This window comes from Folsomia candida, unplaced genomic scaffold, assembly GCF_002217175.1.
Source record: "Folsomia candida strain VU population unplaced genomic scaffold, ASM221717v1 Fcan01_Sc003, whole genome shotgun sequence".
NCBI classification, from domain to species: domain Eukaryota; kingdom Metazoa; phylum Arthropoda; class Collembola; order Entomobryomorpha; family Isotomidae; genus Folsomia; species Folsomia candida.
In genome coordinates, this window is record NW_019091195.1 from 3,195,999 (window position 1) to 3,213,170 (window position 17,172).

Sequence of the window (17,172 nt, forward strand, 5' to 3'; positions counted from 1 at the left end):
CACAATATCGCGGACCTTTTCACCAACCCACTATTTGCGATCTTTGTCTCCACGCGTTGGTCACAGTTTGAACAATCGTCACATCAAATGTTCCGGATTTTTGACATCGCCTTACTTCTTCATCTTGGACGATGGTGAGACTTTTGACGGAACAAATTATAGGATTGTGGCTGAAGCGTCGAAAACTTTCAACTTTACTTTCTCAACTCACGTCACGTCAGGATATGGAACTCTCCTGCCAAATGGGACGTGGATCGGCTTGTTGGGTGACATATATTATGAGGACAGTGAGTATGAAGTAGCATACAGCTTGGGTCATGACGTTATTTTGGATGGTCTCATCGACTACGCAGCATGCCTCGACTTTGTCAGGTTGACCTTTATGACCAGACATCCACTCCCACAAGTTATGAACATGTGGGGATTGCTCCTCCCATTTCAACCATGTGTGTGGTATGCCATTTTAGGCATATTTTGTGCACTAGTTGCAACTATTTACTCAGTTTTTGTTTGTGAAGACAGAAGGTCACAGTGGAAGAAGAAAAATTATATCGATGCTGTGATTAGTAAAGATGACGGGTTATGTAATTCTGATTACTTCTGCAGATCATTTGTTTTAATTTACTGCATAACACTGGAGCAAACGGTCACGATCCCGAACAAGAACATTAAACTTCAACTGTTGGTAGCTGTTTGGCTATTCTTTATTCTTAATATGGGGACTGGTTACAAGAGCAATTTAGTTTCGTATTTGTCCATCCCAGAGAAAGGATCGATTCCTCGTGACATGGAACAATTGGCCACGTCAACGTATGGCGTGACTTTAAACTTCTTTGGCATCGTGGAACTAATATTCTTCAACACGTCTGATCTCAACACTGTCAAAGGGATCAATCGCCGAATGCTCTTGGATTCCAGTACGGAAACTTGTGTAGAAAATGCAATGTTGAATATTGACCAAGTTTGTTTGGGTTGGGATCAGTCCCTTCTATTGAATGCGGCATCGCAATTTACCATCCAACCACAAATGGACCCACTTTTCAAATCCGCTGACGATCTCACACAAATCCCATTGTCCATGGGATTCAGAAAAGATTCAAAGTTTTTGGATGCTTTTACTTCAATTTCGTACTCATTTTTGGAAACTGGAATATATTCACGGTGGAAAAATGAAATACATTGTTTGTTCAAAAGGATAGGGGTACGAAGGATGGAAAAAATTCGGGGAAACAACCCATCCGTTTACAAGATTGTGGATGAGATACTAAAGTCACTGGATGGTCAAGTCCCAGTGAAAGCGTTTCACGTTGAAAATGTAATGTTGGCTTTTGTAATTTTAGGTAGTGGGTTGGCGTGGGCTAAATTAATTTTTTTGTGCGAATTGATATGCTTAAGACGGTTAAAATAAGTTTAAAAAAGTCAGTTATATTTTGTAGTACTACTGCTTTAGTTTGTTTAGTTTAATGTCAACAATTGCTTACGATGTTTACAAAAGATTTTGTAACTATCAGGGAACAAAAAAATAAACTTTTTCTTTAAGACACTTAACTTTGATTGGTTTCATTTCAAACTCTTCATTATCAATGGACATGTACTTATGCCCATCTATTGGAAAGATTTCGATTTCTTGACAATCAATGACTTGAGCATAATTTGCACTTGCATTCTTTCGCCTCTTCAGACCTTCAATCATAAAATCAGTCTTGTCCAACTTTTTATTTACTTGGATTTGAAGTCGGCCATTTCCTGCCACTTTCACATTTAATTCTGACGTGTCCACGCAAAACGATTCCCAAGTCCCACATTCTGGATTAACGTAGGGATTATCAACTGCATCAATTTCTGTGGTCGTTTGAGCTAAATATAAAGTACGAAGAGTTAAAAATGTGGTCCACAACTTTAAATTGAAGACAGTATTTTTTTACCGTGAACAGGCTGAGGTCTAAATACTGAAAATATTCTTGACCAAATTGATGGTTCGTTGCTTTCTTTGAAAGTAACAGGAGAATCAGTAGAAGCTTTTACTATTGGTTTTGGCTTTACGCAAGTTATGCATCCATCACACGCTGGGACATAACGGATTTCTGCTTTGAAATTCTCTTGTGGAGTTCTATACAGTGACAGAAAGGTGGCAAATAAGTTTGGGAAAAATGATGGCATTTCATCCCTTATTTTCTGTGCTTCTCGGAATTTGCCAATCGAAATTTCATCCACAGAATAAAATGGCTTCTTTGGCTTGGTCACATCTTCTGCAGCGGCAGCTACCTCTGGTTCTGGTGTCTGTAACTAAAAGAATTGTAATTAATAATTACAATAATTACTAATTATAGTCTGAGATTAGCTGAATAAAAATACAATGAAATATTGCATAATATTGTAATACCGAGTTATCGACATCTGAAATCGTTATTTGCATTACATCCTGTGGCCGGATTTTATGTTTGACCACTGCCATTGCTGCTTCGGCAATTAATCGAGGGTCTGAATAATCTTTTCCGGCTTTATTATGAAATAGATTATGTGCAAACTTATTATGAGAGCCGACAGGGATAACAGCGAGTGGATATCTTCTCAATGCTTCTTCAGCGTCTTCACGTCTTAGTAATCCAGTCACGGTCTAGAAAATGAATGTAGAACATTTTACAAATCAGATTATTCAAGTATTCAATTCAGTAGACCCACTAATCCTAAGCAAATAAATATTTACCTCAAACAGAGTACCATCTCCTCCAGCAGAAGCAATAATGTTTGTCTTTTCAATTATCTTTGCAAGATCTCTGGCCTCATCGATTCTCTCTGTTCGAACAATGTTGACCAGAAATCCGGAAAGATGAAAGAGTGGTTCGGCAAATTTTTCCAGCTTGGCTTTTGACTTTCTGCGTTAATAAATTCAAGAAGTAAAAATCTCCCACATTTTATGTTTCGAATAGTTTGTTGGGAAACGAACCTATTTCCAGAGGTTGGATTAAGAAATATTGTAATGTGCTTGTTCTTCGCTCCAGCTGGCAAAGGTCTCTGTCCGTGGATAAGAGCTTCTCGGCTATACTCCCGCATCATTAGGAAATTCCTACGTATTTAAATTACCAGATTTTATGTATGGTTTACATTCGGTACCTAACCAGGCAGAGTTCAGAAATTAATTTATTCTCAGAACTAACCTGTGCCAGTCTCTGGCATATTCGATTCCGTAGTAGCCTAAAATAGCTGCAAATGTACTCTTCTTCCAATTGTTCCGCAATGTGCGAAATATCCTGATAACTTTCGACATCTTGATCTGATATTAATGTCCCTCACAAAATAAAGTAAATAAATTGTCGATGATAAGTGCTTATTGTCAAAGAATTTTGCAGTGTTTTGTGCAAAAGGCGAGATTGAAAATTGTTGAAAGTTTTGCGATCCTTGGTGGTGAAAGCACATGCGGCTGGGTGCCGCTGGGTTGGTTTGGTATGGGGCAATATAATGTCCAAGAATCACTTTTCTCATGCAGAAAACCAACGCTTTCACCAAGCCATAAATAGTTGGGGTCATGTTTGAAACAGAAGCAATTTTCGTTAAAATGTTATTATATTGTATTTTAACTCATGAGTGGACGTTGCATATTTATTTATTCGGTACAACTTGTTCGAGTAATCATAAAGTCGGCATGCAAAGCAAACTCATGTTACTGCATAATTTGAAAACAATATGCAATACGTACATACACACATTCAGTACATTTTTGTATGTTTCGAAATGTCATAAAAGCATAAATACGTACTTGCGGACAATTAACATAAATGTAGATTCTTTGCTACATAATGAGCCTATTGGTTGAGGTACCTTGTAATGTACACAATGATGCACAAACAGTTTTGATAAGAAGGAAGAACATAACAGATTGATAAGGCCTTGTTGTCACTCAAGGAACATATACAAAACTGATAAAAATGTGAATCACAGAGTAGTACGTGATGAAGTTTTATTATTCATTCAGCTTTTTCTGCATTTGCCTTATCTACGTATAAGCTGAATGAAAATAGACAGCTTTTCCTACACTATCGAATTCGTGTGTTGTTGACAGCATTAAGTCTTTACTTATGTTGTTATATACGTTTTAGACTATAACAATTTACAACTTACTTATAGTACAATTAGTAATTGTTGTAAAAGGTTGGGGTCAGTGCACATGGAAAATTAACCATTTTAACAATTGACCAGTAGATTAATATATATATATAAATTTATTTTCTTTTATGTTGTCACAATGAAATTGCTAGTTGGAACGTTTATCTAGTTTTAGTTAGTTCAGCTCTTATTGGGCGTGGGTATTTGGATATAATGGGTGGCGATTTTTTGTTTGGTGGGGAGGAGGAGGCTGCAAGATTACTAGGAGGCAAAGATAAGGCGTATTACGGAACGTACGGCGATGACAAGACCAGTGCCAGCAGTTCAAGGGTGAGGCGTATGATGGAGGAGGAGACAAAGGAAGTAAAGAAGATTTCAATTTCAACCCTGGTATTGCATTTTCATATTTTTTCTGAAAGATACTTTTTGGAGAAAGTGAGTGATGTTGCTCATTACTGAAAATAATTTACTAAAGTTTAGATATGCGACGTACCGAGATAAGTGGTTTATCGGTATTGGCACGGTTTTTGCAGTCCTTCATGGCGCTGGGTTCCCACTTTTAGCTCTCATCTTCGGAAACATGACGGACACATTTATTCGGCAATCGTTATATGTACGTAAAGTGCTACCAACTAGAGTAATTCGCAGTAATTTCATTATGCTCCGACTTATTTTACACTGAATAGGGTTTCACAAATGATAGCGACGTTAGTGGAACTCAGGACTCATCAACGATGACAACCCCATTTTTCAATTTTATGACCTCAGCCGATGGTAGTATTGATTACGACACAGATTCTCATACTGAAGCAGCCAACAATTCAACTGCTGGAATCAGCAAACTTTCATTTGAACAACTCATGAATGAATTCACAATTTATTACATTGGAGTGGGTATCGTTGTCCTGATTTCGTCTTTTATTCAGGTATTTACTTATGAAGAAATCATGTTTTGTTAAATAACTTCATCATCTTGTACCTCCAGTAAATTATGTTTTCTAGGCTGTTTGTTGGGAAAGCTCATGTGAGCGTCAAGCTTACCGTCTTCGGCAAGAATTTTTCTATCAAGTTCTTCATCAAGAAATCGCCTGGTTTGATGATCACCAAACTGGCGATTTAGCCATAAAGTTGTCAGAGTATGAAAACGAAATGATTCTTTTCGTGCTATATGTAAATGTATGAATCAGTAGGTCTGAAAAGCCGCATATAATTTATTTCCAGTGATCTGGAAAGAATTAGAGAAGGGATTGGGCATAAATTTAGTATGATCATCCAATATGGATCAACATTTGTGATGGGGCTGGTAGTAGGATTTTTGACCTCTTGTCGTTTGACTCTGGTAATAATTCACATATGAAAACCATTTGAAACAGTTCTACTGTTGTTCCTACATATTTTATTACTGCTTTGTATTGGCAGGTAATCTTGTCCCTCACACCTGTTCTAGCTGGGACCACAGCTTTTTGTGGAAAGGCAAGTTTTTATTGGCAAATTAACTACATACGTGTGACACCAAAGATTGTAACCTTATTAACATGCAAAACAATTCCTTGACTAGCTTATTGCAACACAATCCGTCAGAGAACAGCAAAAGTATGGGAAAGCTGGAGGGGTCGCAGAGGAGGTCTTGTCTTGCATCAAAACGATCGCAAGTTTCGGGGGAGAGAAAAGAGAAATTTTAAGGTGGACATATATACATACCCAAGATGTATTTTTTTAACACAACTGCAAATCACTCCATGGTTATCCTCTTATCCTTAGATACTCGATAGCTTTATCTGCTGGTCTGGAGGTGGCACTGAAAAAATACAAGGTATTTGCCGTAGCCATCGGAGCGGTATTCTTTCTCATGTATGGATCCTACGCCCTCGCGTTTTGGTATGGATGTCAATTGTTAGATCAAGGATTTCTCACTCCAGGGGACATTTTTACGGTACAATTAGCAAATTTTATACATAAATATCAATCACTGATAAAATATTGGCCTACGCATATTCATATAAAATCGTTCTTTAGGTGTTCTTTAGCGTGCTCCTTGGTGCTTTCTCTTTAGGGAATGCTATTCCATTCTTGTCGTAAGTGCCGTTATGATCTTCACGTGTAACGATATATCATTTACATGGAATACAATATAACTCAATGGTTATCATTATGCGACAGAACTATCGGAATGGCCCAGGCGTGCGGAGGCATTATTTTTAATATTATTGACACGCAGCCATATATCGATGCATATTCTAACGGTGAGATAATAAGTACAAATTCTGAGCATGAGTGTTGAGTAAGGCTCGCGATAATGCTTTCAATTTCTAGCCGGGATAATTCCAGACAAGTTGACAGGACACATCGAATTTAGGGATGTGGGGTTTCGCTACCCCTCAAGGAAAACTGTCAAAATCTTAACCAACTTTAACCTCGACATTGAACCAGGAAGGAAAATAGCGATCGTGGGCCTTAGGTAAATCCTACGACAGCCAAGTTTTCTTGCCTGAAACTATGAGTGGAAAATAATAATTTAATAATTTGTTTGAGAATTAAAGTGGGTCAGGAAAAAGCACAATAGCGAATTTAATATTGAGATTCTACGATCCGAACCAAGGATCAGTGCTCATTGATGGAAATGACTTGAAAGCGCTAAATCTTTCATGGTTAGTTACACACCTATATATTTAATCGGTTTAAATATTCAGTTAATCGAATTTCCTGGTTGACCGGAAGATCTCGTCATTTTCTCTGGAGGTTCATCATCTCCACCGTGTAGATTCTAGGAAATAAAACATGATTTAAATAACATCATTAGATAACTAAACTGAAGAACGTACTTTGTAATGTCGAACAGTGGTGCCGAAAAATGACGAGGAATAGTTACACCCAGGTGCTGGGCAGGTGTGCGGTTTTAGTCCTAAGTGGGTGCAGGCGTGTTCACTGAAATATGAACGATATTAACTAACATAACGATTCCCTTAAAGTACAAAATGAATTACCGAGAAGTTGTAATCCCTTTGTTTAGTTTTCCGCACTCTGCCCATAAGCACCGATACGTGGTTGATTTCGACCCTTCTTCCAGTGGGAGAAGCTCCAAAAATACATCGCATTTACCTGCGTCCTCTTGATTAATATCTGGGATACCGAAAGTATTCCTCTTTGGTGGTTCTGTCCCTGGGTGGTACCTACTTCGATGACGTTTTCGACAGTCTTGTGTTGCAAAAGTACAGGGACACAGATCACATGATAATGCATCGGGTCCCGAGTAATGGCTTGTCTAGAAACATAAATATAAATATACACATACCAGTTAAATTGTTCCTAACAAATCAAGAAATGCATACCCTCATGTGTGTGTTCCCTGGCTTTGATACAGCTGCACTACATAACTTACAAAGACGTTTCTCTTGCGGCGGTGGGAGTGGCCGGGGGTTTTGTAATTTATCTGCGGGAGGAGGAGGTGGGTGATTAAAGTAATCCTCCCGGATTTGAGGAACACGATGAAGGAATTGTCGCAAATGAGCATCCATTGTATCTGCGTGTTTCCTCAAGACCACTTCGGATGAGTACGGGGCTTTGGCGCACGTAACGCCAAACGCGTAACTCCAAACTTTCTCCTAACGCGAAATCTCAATTGGTCACAGACCCAAGAATCATCACTGTACATGTGGAAAGAATATGTCATCGTGGGATCAACTTTCCATCCCCATAGTTCTTCGAGTTCTCTGTAAATTGTTCGTTTGCGTAAATGCACTTTGATAATTATAGTGTTTAATATGAACCGTTTATCACTTACTTAACTTTGCAACCTTCAAGGTCCAAGGCGTCGCTATTAAAATTTGCCGTTATCGTTAGCGTTGTGCTCAAAAGACATGCGGTGGCTGGTCCCATATTTACCGTCATATCCCTCACGTCGCCGTGTTTGTCAGTCAGAAGAGAGAAGTAGACTTGGAATAAGTTCTCTGAGTAACACAATTTATTAGGATTTGGTTCCAACTATTATAGGTTAAATGTAAATACGTACTTTTAAGGTCCACTTCTGAGATAACATTCATGTGAATCTCGTCATTGTCGTCTCTCCAGAAGAATAGATCCATTCCCACTTTGGGCTCTTGTCTCAATAATTCACTATCACTAATCATTATGTGAGATAATTTTAATAATTTTTATTCGAAGAAAACAAAGAAAGACCTTGCCTAGCTGGCCGGTTTAAGAATTTCAACTCGTTTGGCAAGAAATGCACCCATGGTGAAAAATGAGATTGCAATTACACTTGAAAGCGCTCAACTTGGCATGGTTAGCTAGATAGTTTCGACAGTTTGACCGTGTGCGCAAAATATGTAAGCATTGTATTTATAAATATCTTGCTTTACACAAAAATAGGTTTCGCCATCATGTCGGCTACGTATCTCAGGAACCTGTGCTCTTTGGAATTTCTATTTATGAAAATATTCGATATGGTCGAGAAGACGTCGGCAAGGGGGATATTATCCACGCAGCAAAAATGGCATACGCTCATGATTTCATATCACAGTTGCCACAAGGTAAAAGGTAACAAGTTATTAATGAATATAATTTATAAAACTAACAAACTATTAATTATAAAAAAGGATATGAGACGCTATGTGGAGAAAGAGGCAGTCAATTGAGCGCTGGGCAGAAGCAGCGTAAGATGTTTATGATAACTTTATGTTTATTTCTACATATTATTTCGAACTAACAATAAGAGGATTTCATGGTTTCATAGGAATTGCAATTGCTCGTGCACTAGGTAAGTTTTTATTGGTAGATTATCCTATGACATCAAAGATTGCAATTTAATATTCAATTTTTTCAGTTCGCGATCCCAAAATTGTATGGTATAATTAGTGAAGAATGTTATTTATCTATGTACGTCAAATTTTTATTTTTAAAATTGTGGATTTTATTACCAGTTGGTGCTGGATGAAGGTAAATGCATAAGGAATTGTAATTAAAAATTAAGATGTTAACTAATCTATATTCCATTCTTGAAGCTACATCCTCTCTCGATTCGAGGTCTGAGGCTGTGGTTCAAGCAGCATTGGACCTTGCTGGTAAGCAACAAGCACACACAACTCACAAATCTGCGATAAGCTCTTTCGTACTGGTGCTTATTCTGATTCTTATTTTTTTCTAAATATGATTCTCATTTTTTTGCAGCAAGAGGTCGGACGACAATCATAATTGCTCATAGGTTACAACGCAAACATTATGTATAAGTATCCTGAATGGACATCATGTAGAACTGTTTACCCTATTTGCGATTCCTCATTTAATTCAAAAATATGTAAATGTGTACTTTAACTTGAAGAAATTCTTAAGTTATTAAAATTATAACAGGTTGAGCAGTGTGAAGGACTGTGATGTTATATATGTCATCAAGGTACACACTTGCTACAATATGCTAAGTAAACGCTAATAATGAGGTTCTATAGGATGGTCACATCATGGAAAGTGGAACACATTATCAATTAATGTCCTGTGAAGCGTTGTACCACGACCTGGTCATGGCTCAAACTACCGTCGTCGAAGATGAGTACATCAGTCAGAGCGCGGATGAGTCTGGTGCATGGTATTTTCTTGATAAATATAAAATGCAGCAAACTCGAGTAAAACGGCGCAGTACAATTAATTCCCAAATTAATTGTGACCTTAGGGAAGAGTCATCCAAAGAGCTAAGCGTATTGCTTGCATGCAATCAGCTCGACAGTTACAGGCGTGTCAAGAGAAAGCAAAGAAAAAACTTTCGGAAAAGAAAGATAATTCTTCCGGATCCGGATCGGTACTATATTACTTTTTAAAAAAGTGTACTCTTTCTTAATTGGGTTAGTTTATTTAATTCGTGTTTTTGGTGCAGTGATAGATTGGTTAAAGAAGCAGAAGAATTGAACGTGGAACTTCCAAGTATTATGAAAATCTTGCGAGTAAATGTATGAATTTATATCTCAGCTCATTTTTATTAGCGATGAACTTGTGCGTATGTACAATCACTGACATATGCATTTTTTACTGTATTTTTACTAGAAACCTGAGTGGTTTCATCTGATGATCGGAAGTCTGGGGTGTGCCTTGACTGGAATAGTAATGCCTGTTTTTGCATTTTTTTATTCGCAGATGTTTGAGGTACGGCGTACAATAATTGAAACTATTAACTAACAATGCAAGTCTGTTACGTGTACAACTCAGATCTGGTTGGGACCAATTTTATTTTGTTCACCACAAAAAATAAGCATACCCGTATCTTCTCATTTTTCATAATGCGCTAATTTGAGTGCGAGGCGCGAATTTTAAAACATTTTTCAGCCAAAACCTCCGTTTTTAAAACTTCCATCAATTTTCGAATTTTAGCGCGAATCCGAAAATTCGAAAACATGTCTCTTCAGAATGATTTACTTGTCTTGTAAAAAATCCATATGCATTATTTTTTGAAAATTTAAAAATTTGAAAGCGTTTATAATTTTAGTGAATTTCAAAAACCGACAAAAAATTTCGAAATTCAAATTTCGATACAATTGGATTTTTCATAAGTCAGGTAAGTCATTCTGAAGAGACATGTTTTCGAATTTTTGGATTCGCGCTAAAATTCGAAAATTGATGGAAGTTTTAAAAACGGAGGTTTTGGCTGAAAAATGTTTTAAAATTCGCGCCTCGCGCTCAAATTAGCGCATTATGAAAAATGAGAAGATACGGGTATGCTTATTTTTTGTGGTGAACAAAATAAAATTGGTCCCAACCAGATCTGAGTTGTACACGTAAAAGACTTGCATTGTAAGCTATGAAAGTGTATGGTTTAATTTAATTCTTTAGACGTTCGGAAAAAAAGGAAGTCAGTTAATTGACGATGCGGTTTTTTGGAGTCTCGGATTTCTAATTTTGGCTGCGGTTAGCTTCGTTGGCTATTTCATTAGGGTAAAATTACAGATAATACACATTAAGTAACTCATATGCAAATATGGCTTTGCAATTAAATCAATTTTCTTTTCAGACCATTTTTGTAGCAACTGCAGGAGAGCATTTGACTATGCGACTACGCCTACATTCTTTTGCTAACGGTTAATTGTAAAGTTTTAAATAATTTCGTTAACATTTCCTAACATACAGGTGTTTTACCTTTTAAATAGTTGTTCGTATGCCCATGAGTTGGTTTGACAAAGAGTGTAATAGCCCTTCTAGAATTTCAACTCGTTTGGCAAGAGATGCGCCCATGGTCAAAGCCGTGAGTGCTTTCCCTTACGTTATTTTCATAATTACGATGACGTGTAATTACAAAAACTATGTTAATGTATTGCATAATAATAAAAAATTGTAGGCGGCTGGACATCGCTTGGCTGTTACATTAAGCTCGTTCGTGACGGTAACAGCGGCGATTTTTATTTCGTTTTATTTTGGATGGCAGCTAGCTCTTGTAATTCTTGGGGGATTTCCAATCCTCATGTTTTCCGGTTATGTTCAAGGTATTACTACAGAATTCAACATCCAAGATAATTTATTAATGTTCAAATAACTTTGAATTTGAAGTACAAGTTCAGAAAAGTGGTCAAAAAAAGGACGCAGCAATGATGGAAGATGCTGGACGGGTAAAAATTCACTGTCGCTAAATATGAACTCGTTGAATTTAATTTAATTTCATAATTCGTTCTCAGTGTGCAAATGAGGCCATTGCAAATGTAAGAACCGTTCAGTCAATCGGACTTGAAAGCATCTTTTGTACAAAGTATTTTGAGCTGTTATATCCCATGTACATGTAAGAAACAAACTAAATGTACAAATAATTAATTAAACAACTAATTGGAAGTAGTAATTGGTGGTTGGTTTAAAATGATACTTTTTAGAGAAGCGCATCGTCAAGCGTTAATTTACGGTATTAAACAAAATTTAGTTTATAATGTAAATATTCTATTTTTAGTTTATGAAAGAAATCTTCTATGTTTATTTAGGCACCGCGTTTGCTTTTTCAGAGGCAGTAGTTTTTATAATTTACGCAGCCAGTTTCAGGTACAAAGACTTTTATGCATCCCGTTCTATTAGAGTGTTGTATATCTGATTTCTGAGCCTTTTCTTTTCTGGAGATATGGGGCCTACTTGATTTCGATTGACTTAATGTCGTCGAGTAGCGTTTACCGAGTATTTTTCGCAATTGCATTTTGTGCAGTCTCAGTGGGGCAAGCAACAAGCTTCATTCCTGATTACAACAAAGCCAAACTTGCTGCTGGTCTTATTTTCCATTTGATTGAAGAGAAATCAAAAATAGATCCGTTCAATGCGGGCGGATTAAGGCCGGTAAGATGACATCGTGGCTAGATGTACATACTTCATGTATGTAATCGACAAATTTGCATATGCCTGACATGTATCGTAGGGGTTAAAGGGACAAATTTCGTTCTCAGACGTACACTTTCGGTATCCAATGCGGCCAGATACTCGTAAGTTCTAAATGACTCGAAATGATTTTTGAAGTAAAAACATACTCATAATTTTTTTTTGATACGCATGATTTTAAAGTAGATTTGTTGTCTTGTTGTTAGACGTATTGCGTGGCTTGTCATTTTGTGTGGAGCCTGGACAGACGCTGGCCCTTACTGGTCCCTCAGGTACTGTAGCAGTGAATTAATTTCGTTTGGTCTGACCGACATGGAAAGGTGTATTTAATCAAAATAAAACACAATAAAGGTTGCGGAAAATCGACTGTCGTATCGCTCCTGGAGAGATTTTATGATGTTGTAGGAGGACATGTGGTAAGCATATTATATAATAAACAAGGTCCCTAAAAAGGGGAAATCTTAGTGAGGGAGTGCAATCACAACTAATAAATAAAATTAGATTGGAGAATTTTTGCATCACCGCTCTCGGTACCATTTTTACTGGATGCAGTATAAATTTTTCTTTGCATACGCATGAATTCTTAGTTTTATTGAATAAATTGAGGAAGGAATACATTTTTACTGTGTAGTGAACGAGAAGTGGGTTAAATTAACTGAGGTAGATATGTAAGATATAATGGCTAAATAATTCTGAGCTACGTATTTGTTTAAAAAAATATACAAATTTCAACTTCATATATTAATTTGGCTACTCTATGCAAAATCATCGAACCTTTTGAGGGAGCAAGTGTTCTATTTAAACGATTAATGCTTCCAGTAATAAAAATGGTACCGAGAGCGGTGATGCAAAAATTCTCCAATCTAATTTTATTTATTAGTTGTGATTGCACTCCCTCACTAAGATTTCCCCTTTTTAGGGACCTTGTTTATTTATAACTTTTAATTGGGGAATTAGATTGTCCATTGGATGACTGCATTGCACTACCCCTTTTCAGTAGTTTGATCCGGAATAATTTTATTAAATTCTGGGTGTTTAAAATTGAATAAATCCGTTATTTCTTAACCGATTTATATCATTTTGGTCAAAATGTCCGGCCTAGATTACTAAACACCAAAAGACCTGATCTGGAGGTGCAAAACCAACAACAATTTCACGCAGTTTACCAAGCATGTTACAGAAACAATTAGTTATGCTGTTTACAGTTTTGAATGTAATTTGTTTTCAATTTATTAGTCTTGCGTCGTTGTCAATGGCAATGATTCGTAGCACGAGCAGGAATTTCTGAACTTCAAATTGGAATAACTAAGCCAATTCTTAACGGATTTTGATATATTTATACTTAAAATTTTCGGGATAAACTGCCCTACAATTCGTGGGTATCAAACTTTTGATAAAGTTTGCTAGTAACTAGCAATAATTACAAATGTGTTTCTAAGGCTACATTTTTGCCCATAATTCCGGTCAAGATCACGTAATCCCTTAGTCGGATCAGATCCCGTTTCTATATTATGTAACAATAATCGGTGCAAAATTTCATCAAAATCGGTTGAAAAATGACTGAGATATCGCAGATGGTCACTTTTTTGGGGTGGGTCAAATGCATACTTAGTAATTTTTTCGTTGTTAGGTATTTGCCTCACTAAGAAAAATCAATCGTTTATTCCAATTACACATGATAATCTGCTAAAATAGATGGTTGACGGATATGACGTTCGGTCTCTTAACATTGAACATTTAAGAGCTCACATTGGGTTTGTGACGCAGGACCCTGTGATTTTTGATTGTTCGATTAAAGGTACTTACTTACTGAATATTAATTGGAGATGACAATATTAAAATTGGATTTTATTCTAGAAAATATTGCGTACGGTTACGGGGGCTCAAGCGTTCCTGATGAATTAGTAAGCATTGCTCGATTAATTGAATATTATAATTTTAAGGTCGACTAATTAACACTTAATCGTATTTTATTATGATCGTGGAATACATATCCTAATAATTTTTTGACCTAGGTCGTGGAAGTAGCAAAGTTAGCTAATATACATAACTTCATTACAAGCCTACCAAATGTAACGAGTACATATTTCTTATGCAATATTTATTAAGTTGAAAATTATCCGTCGTTTAACTGACATTAATTATTATACAGGGGTACGAAACCCAAGCGGGGGAACGCGGTAATCAATAAATAATAGTAGAAATAAATAGTAGTAAAAATTAATATGAGAAAGAAATTCTGAAATTTAGGCGATCAATTGTCGGGCGGAGAAAGACAGAGTAATTTTTTTAATATTTGTACTTAGGATTAGTAAAAATTTACATAAAGCTTCTGAAATTTAGGAATTGCCATTGCCCGAGCATTGTTGAGGGACCCAAAAATTGTATGTCAATATAATTTTATGTATTAGCTTGAATTATTATGTGTTAGATCTACATATTTCTATTTAAAGCTCATCCTTGACGAGCCCACGTCCAATCTAGACACGGAGAACGAAAAAATAGTACAAGACGCCTTAGACAAGGCTCGTGCTGGAAGGACCTGCATCATTATAGCACACAGGTTCGTTTTTAGATGTCGACAGTCAAAATAAGTATGGACTCTATCTGTGAGTTATGTGCACAGGTTATCAACAGTTCAAAATGCGGACTGCATCGCCGTCATCAGTCAAGGGCGTGTGGTGGAAATGGGGTCTCATGATCAACTTAAAAACGCAAAAGGCATGTATTATAGGCTCACAAAGAACCAACACATTATTTATTAGATAAAGTTTAAATAATAAAATCCGTCACATGATGGCTTTCATTGTACGTATTAAAAAATCATTTCCAAAAAATACTAACAATAGCTGGATGTAATAACTGGTGCTAGTGAGCTCATTGAAATAATAATCGCTTCTTCAGTCCTTATCGTTCTTGAACCTTGATTAGGACATGTATTGATGTAGTGGTCAAATAGTACACTAACATCATCCTCCATCAAGGATTCGTCATTTTCCAGTGCATACTCTAAACCTTCCACTCCACCGAAAACAATTAGAATGTGCTGAAACGAGTTGTTGTCCATTTTGAAATGTTTCACTGGATAACCCTTTTCTGACGTTCCTATCGTTAAATCGTACCCAGTGCTTCCCTTGAATGGGCATTGGGTAAAAACCTTGCTTAAACTTGTGGCTATTCTCACAGTGTAACCCCAGTAAAAACCGGCTGAAAAAATTATTGCATGCAATTTTCCATATTAAATTGATTGAATAATTATTTTTGTAAAGAAGTACCTTCGGTTCTGGGTAAGTGAGGTGAGACAACGGCTCCCTTCATGTTCCCTTTTGGCTTCAGGATGTATTCTGGTGATGGGTTGTCAAACTTGACAGTCACACGAATTCCTTCAGGAAGGCGTTTTTCAACTCGACAATCTCTATCCAATCCGACATAAACATAGCTCACATCTTTCCCTTCCTTTGTTGGTTTACTAGAAACCACTCCCTCCCTGCAAAGAAGTATGTAGACATATATATATCTAAATTACTACACCGTAATATTCACTATACTATACTAGCCAAAACTCGATCAATGAATATGCTCATTTACTACGCTTGCTTTCACAACTCTCACCGATATGGTAAAGCTTCGTGTCTCTTCAAATGATGTGGAATGTCCAACGGAGCAATTAGGCCAGCATATTGCAAGTCTTGATGAATTTGAAACAAGTATTTTCTCAAGTACGGCGGTGTCTCTAAATATTGAAGAATTCTTGCCATCAGTTCACAAGCTTGAGTTGAATTTCCTCCAGTGTCATCAAAAATAATGACTTCGTCCACATTGTAAATACCAGCAGCTCTGGCAATTTGACCTGCCTGAAATTATCAATAGTTGGTTAAAGTGTGCGGAGGAGTTTAATTATATTTAGTTTAAGGTAGAACTGAATTACCAAGTATGCCTTGAGTTGTGGTGTTTGAGCGTTATCCAGAACTATTGGTTGTAATTAATTGAATGGAATGAAAGGACAAAAACTTCAATATACTACATAATTTAAATTACCTGATCCGGCCACCGCTATGCTCACTGTGTAAGGTCGTCCTCCTCCGGATTTTTGACCCTGAGCGTCGGTATCATTCTCCTCCACTTCGTCGACTTCTACACCATTGTTGAGTTTCGCCTCATGTTTTGCATTCTTCCTCTTCTTGGCAGGACTTGATTCGTCCAAGGCAGCGTTAACATTAGTTTGGCTGTTCTGATAGGCTTCCTTGTCAAGCTTTTGGAGGAGTTTCTGCTGTCTCCTCTGTTTTCTCAGCTTTTTTGCTATTTGTGGTTTTACTTTCTCCTTTTCCTGCAAACTTTCTCCAGTATCTCGAACAAGGGGTTTGGTCAGCTTTTTATTTTGAGGTGTTGGTTCTTCATCCAGGTCAGAATCGTCCATGCTAAACGAATATTGAGTGAATCTGAGTTGAAGTTAAACAAGTTTACTTGAACACGCCGTATTAATTTTCTAAACCTTCAATGGCTTCAAAACCGAAAGGAAGTTAACGTTAACGATTACCTATGTTAGATGTTAAATATTTCGAATTTTTTAAATCCAAAACTAATCTGTTAATTAGCAGCAATTACTTTTTCAGGCAGGTGTCCTAAAAATAAAAAACTGAAAAGCATATGTTGAGCAAGAATCAAACTCGTGCTAGAAATTACACGACTCACACTTCCCCAAGTTTGTGCTTGTCGATTGTGAAAGTCATGAAAACTTTTATG

The 17,172-nt window shown here is 36.9% G+C and overlaps 4 protein-coding genes across 11 annotated transcripts; 1 reads left to right on the top strand and 3 right to left on the bottom strand.

Moving 5' to 3' along the window:
• Nucleotides 1-1,423: 1,423 nt before the first annotated feature.
• Nucleotides 1,424-3,430, bottom strand: LOC110846313 (acylglycerol kinase, mitochondrial). The gene is made up of 6 exons (XM_022093013.2): nt 3,159-3,430; nt 2,948-3,067; nt 2,708-2,876; nt 2,384-2,617; nt 1,926-2,286; nt 1,424-1,857 (listed from the first exon to the last, which is right to left on the bottom strand). The coding sequence occupies exons 1-6, from the start codon at nt 3,266-3,268 to the stop codon at nt 1,508-1,510; spliced, it is 1,344 nt and encodes a 447-aa protein (XP_021948705.1). The 5' UTR covers nt 3,269-3,430; the 3' UTR covers nt 1,424-1,507.
• Nucleotides 3,431-3,953: 523 nt separating this feature from the next.
• LOC110847835 (ATP-dependent translocase ABCB1) lies at nt 3,954-15,230 on the top strand. Of its 6 annotated transcripts, none has more exons than XM_022094851.2 (44): nt 3,968-4,494; nt 4,580-4,717; nt 4,791-5,030; nt 5,107-5,240; nt 5,326-5,443; nt 5,524-5,577; nt 5,663-5,787; nt 5,866-6,037; nt 6,121-6,179; nt 6,265-6,347; nt 6,418-6,562; nt 6,645-6,752; nt 8,473-8,633; nt 8,700-8,756; nt 8,837-8,860; nt 8,927-8,943; nt 9,024-9,039; nt 9,105-9,164; nt 9,271-9,304; nt 9,451-9,493; nt 9,546-9,682; nt 9,767-9,892; nt 9,968-10,040; nt 10,135-10,233; nt 10,918-11,019; nt 11,096-11,162; nt 11,232-11,326; nt 11,420-11,564; nt 11,629-11,687; nt 11,754-11,854; nt 11,943-11,971; nt 12,048-12,105; nt 12,180-12,390; nt 12,470-12,533; nt 12,636-12,701; nt 12,781-12,845; nt 14,125-14,227; nt 14,287-14,333; nt 14,445-14,501; nt 14,582-14,609; nt 14,680-14,709; nt 14,773-14,813; nt 14,883-14,992; nt 15,056-15,230. In XM_022094851.2, the coding sequence occupies exons 1-44, from the start codon at nt 4,318-4,320 to the stop codon at nt 15,192-15,194; spliced, it is 4,017 nt and encodes a 1,338-aa protein (XP_021950543.1). In that variant the 5' UTR covers nt 3,968-4,317; the 3' UTR covers nt 15,195-15,230. The 6 variants fall into 6 exon arrangements, with proteins under 6 accessions (XP_035706369.1, XP_035706368.1, XP_035706367.1 ...); XM_035850473.1 differs by having other exon boundaries at nt 4,357-4,494; nt 4,585-4,717; XM_035850472.1 differs by lacking the exon at nt 6,645-6,752 and having other exon boundaries at nt 3,969-4,494.
• LOC110847834 (zinc finger protein 595) lies at nt 6,465-8,297 on the bottom strand. 2 transcript variants are annotated; one of them, XM_035850478.1, is made up of 7 exons: nt 8,114-8,297; nt 7,886-8,051; nt 7,434-7,814; nt 7,089-7,366; nt 6,927-7,029; nt 6,766-6,868; nt 6,465-6,598 (listed from the first exon to the last, which is right to left on the bottom strand). In XM_035850478.1, the coding sequence occupies exons 3-6, from the start codon at nt 7,617-7,619 to the stop codon at nt 6,791-6,793; spliced, it is 645 nt and encodes a 214-aa protein (XP_035706371.1). In that variant the 5' UTR covers nt 7,620-7,814; nt 7,886-8,051; nt 8,114-8,297; the 3' UTR covers nt 6,465-6,598; nt 6,766-6,790. The 2 variants fall into 2 exon arrangements, with proteins under 2 accessions (XP_035706371.1, XP_021950541.1); XM_022094849.2 differs by lacking the exon at nt 6,465-6,598 and having other exon boundaries at nt 6,746-6,868.
• LOC110847833 (putative methyltransferase C9orf114 homolog) lies at nt 15,156-17,115 on the bottom strand. 2 transcript variants are annotated; one of them, XM_022094847.2, is made up of 6 exons: nt 16,967-17,115; nt 16,468-16,847; nt 16,358-16,398; nt 16,042-16,283; nt 15,705-15,916; nt 15,156-15,636 (listed from the first exon to the last, which is right to left on the bottom strand). In XM_022094847.2, exons 2-6 carry the CDS (start codon nt 16,844-16,846, stop codon nt 15,269-15,271), a joined length of 1,242 nt encoding a protein of 413 aa, XP_021950539.1. In that variant the 5' UTR covers nt 16,847; nt 16,967-17,115; the 3' UTR covers nt 15,156-15,268. The 2 variants fall into 2 exon arrangements, with proteins under 2 accessions (XP_021950539.1, XP_021950540.1); XM_022094848.2 differs by having other exon boundaries at nt 16,468-16,868.
• Nucleotides 17,116-17,172: the final 57 nt, after the last annotated feature.

Excerpts from the sequence above, each read along its gene's own strand:
- LOC110846313 (XM_022093013.2), bottom strand. The coding sequence starts at position 3,268 with ATGTCGAAAGTTATCAGGATATTTCGCACATTGCGGAACAATTGGAAG. Across the intron at positions 3,068-3,158 it reads TATGCCAGAGACTGGCACAG|GAATTTCCTAATGATGCGGG; the intron begins GTTAGTTCTGAG and ends TTAAATACGTAG. Across the intron at positions 2,877-2,947 it reads AATCCAACCTCTGGAAATAG|AAAGTCAAAAGCCAAGCTGG; the intron begins GTTCGTTTCCCA and ends TTATTAACGCAG.
- LOC110847835 (XM_022094851.2), top strand. The coding sequence starts at position 4,318 with ATGGGTGGCGATTTTTTGTTTGGTGGGGAGGAGGAGGCTGCAAGATTA. Across the intron at positions 10,234-10,917 it reads TTTATTCGCAGATGTTTGAG|ACGTTCGGAAAAAAAGGAAG; the intron begins GTACGGCGTACA and ends TTAATTCTTTAG. Across the intron at positions 14,502-14,581 it reads TCATTACAAGCCTACCAAAT|GGGTACGAAACCCAAGCGGG; the intron begins GTAACGAGTACA and ends ATTATTATACAG.
- LOC110847834 (XM_035850478.1), bottom strand. The coding sequence starts at position 7,619 with ATGGATGCTCATTTGCGACAATTCCTTCATCGTGTTCCTCAAATCCGG. Across the intron at positions 7,030-7,088 it reads AAAGGGATTACAACTTCTCG|TGAACACGCCTGCACCCACT; the intron begins GTAATTCATTTT and ends TTCATATTTCAG. Across the intron at positions 6,869-6,926 it reads CCACTGTTCGACATTACAAA|AATCTACACGGTGGAGATGA; the intron begins GTACGTTCTTCA and ends TTTATTTCCTAG.
- LOC110847833 (XM_022094847.2), bottom strand. The coding sequence starts at position 16,846 with ATGGACGATTCTGACCTGGATGAAGAACCAACACCTCAAAATAAAAAG. Across the intron at positions 16,284-16,357 it reads CACAACTCAAGGCATACTTG|GCAGGTCAAATTGCCAGAGC; the intron begins GTAATTCAGTTC and ends TGATAATTTCAG. Across the intron at positions 15,637-15,704 it reads TCACTTACCCAGAACCGAAG|CCGGTTTTTACTGGGGTTAC; the intron begins GTACTTCTTTAC and ends TAATTTTTTCAG.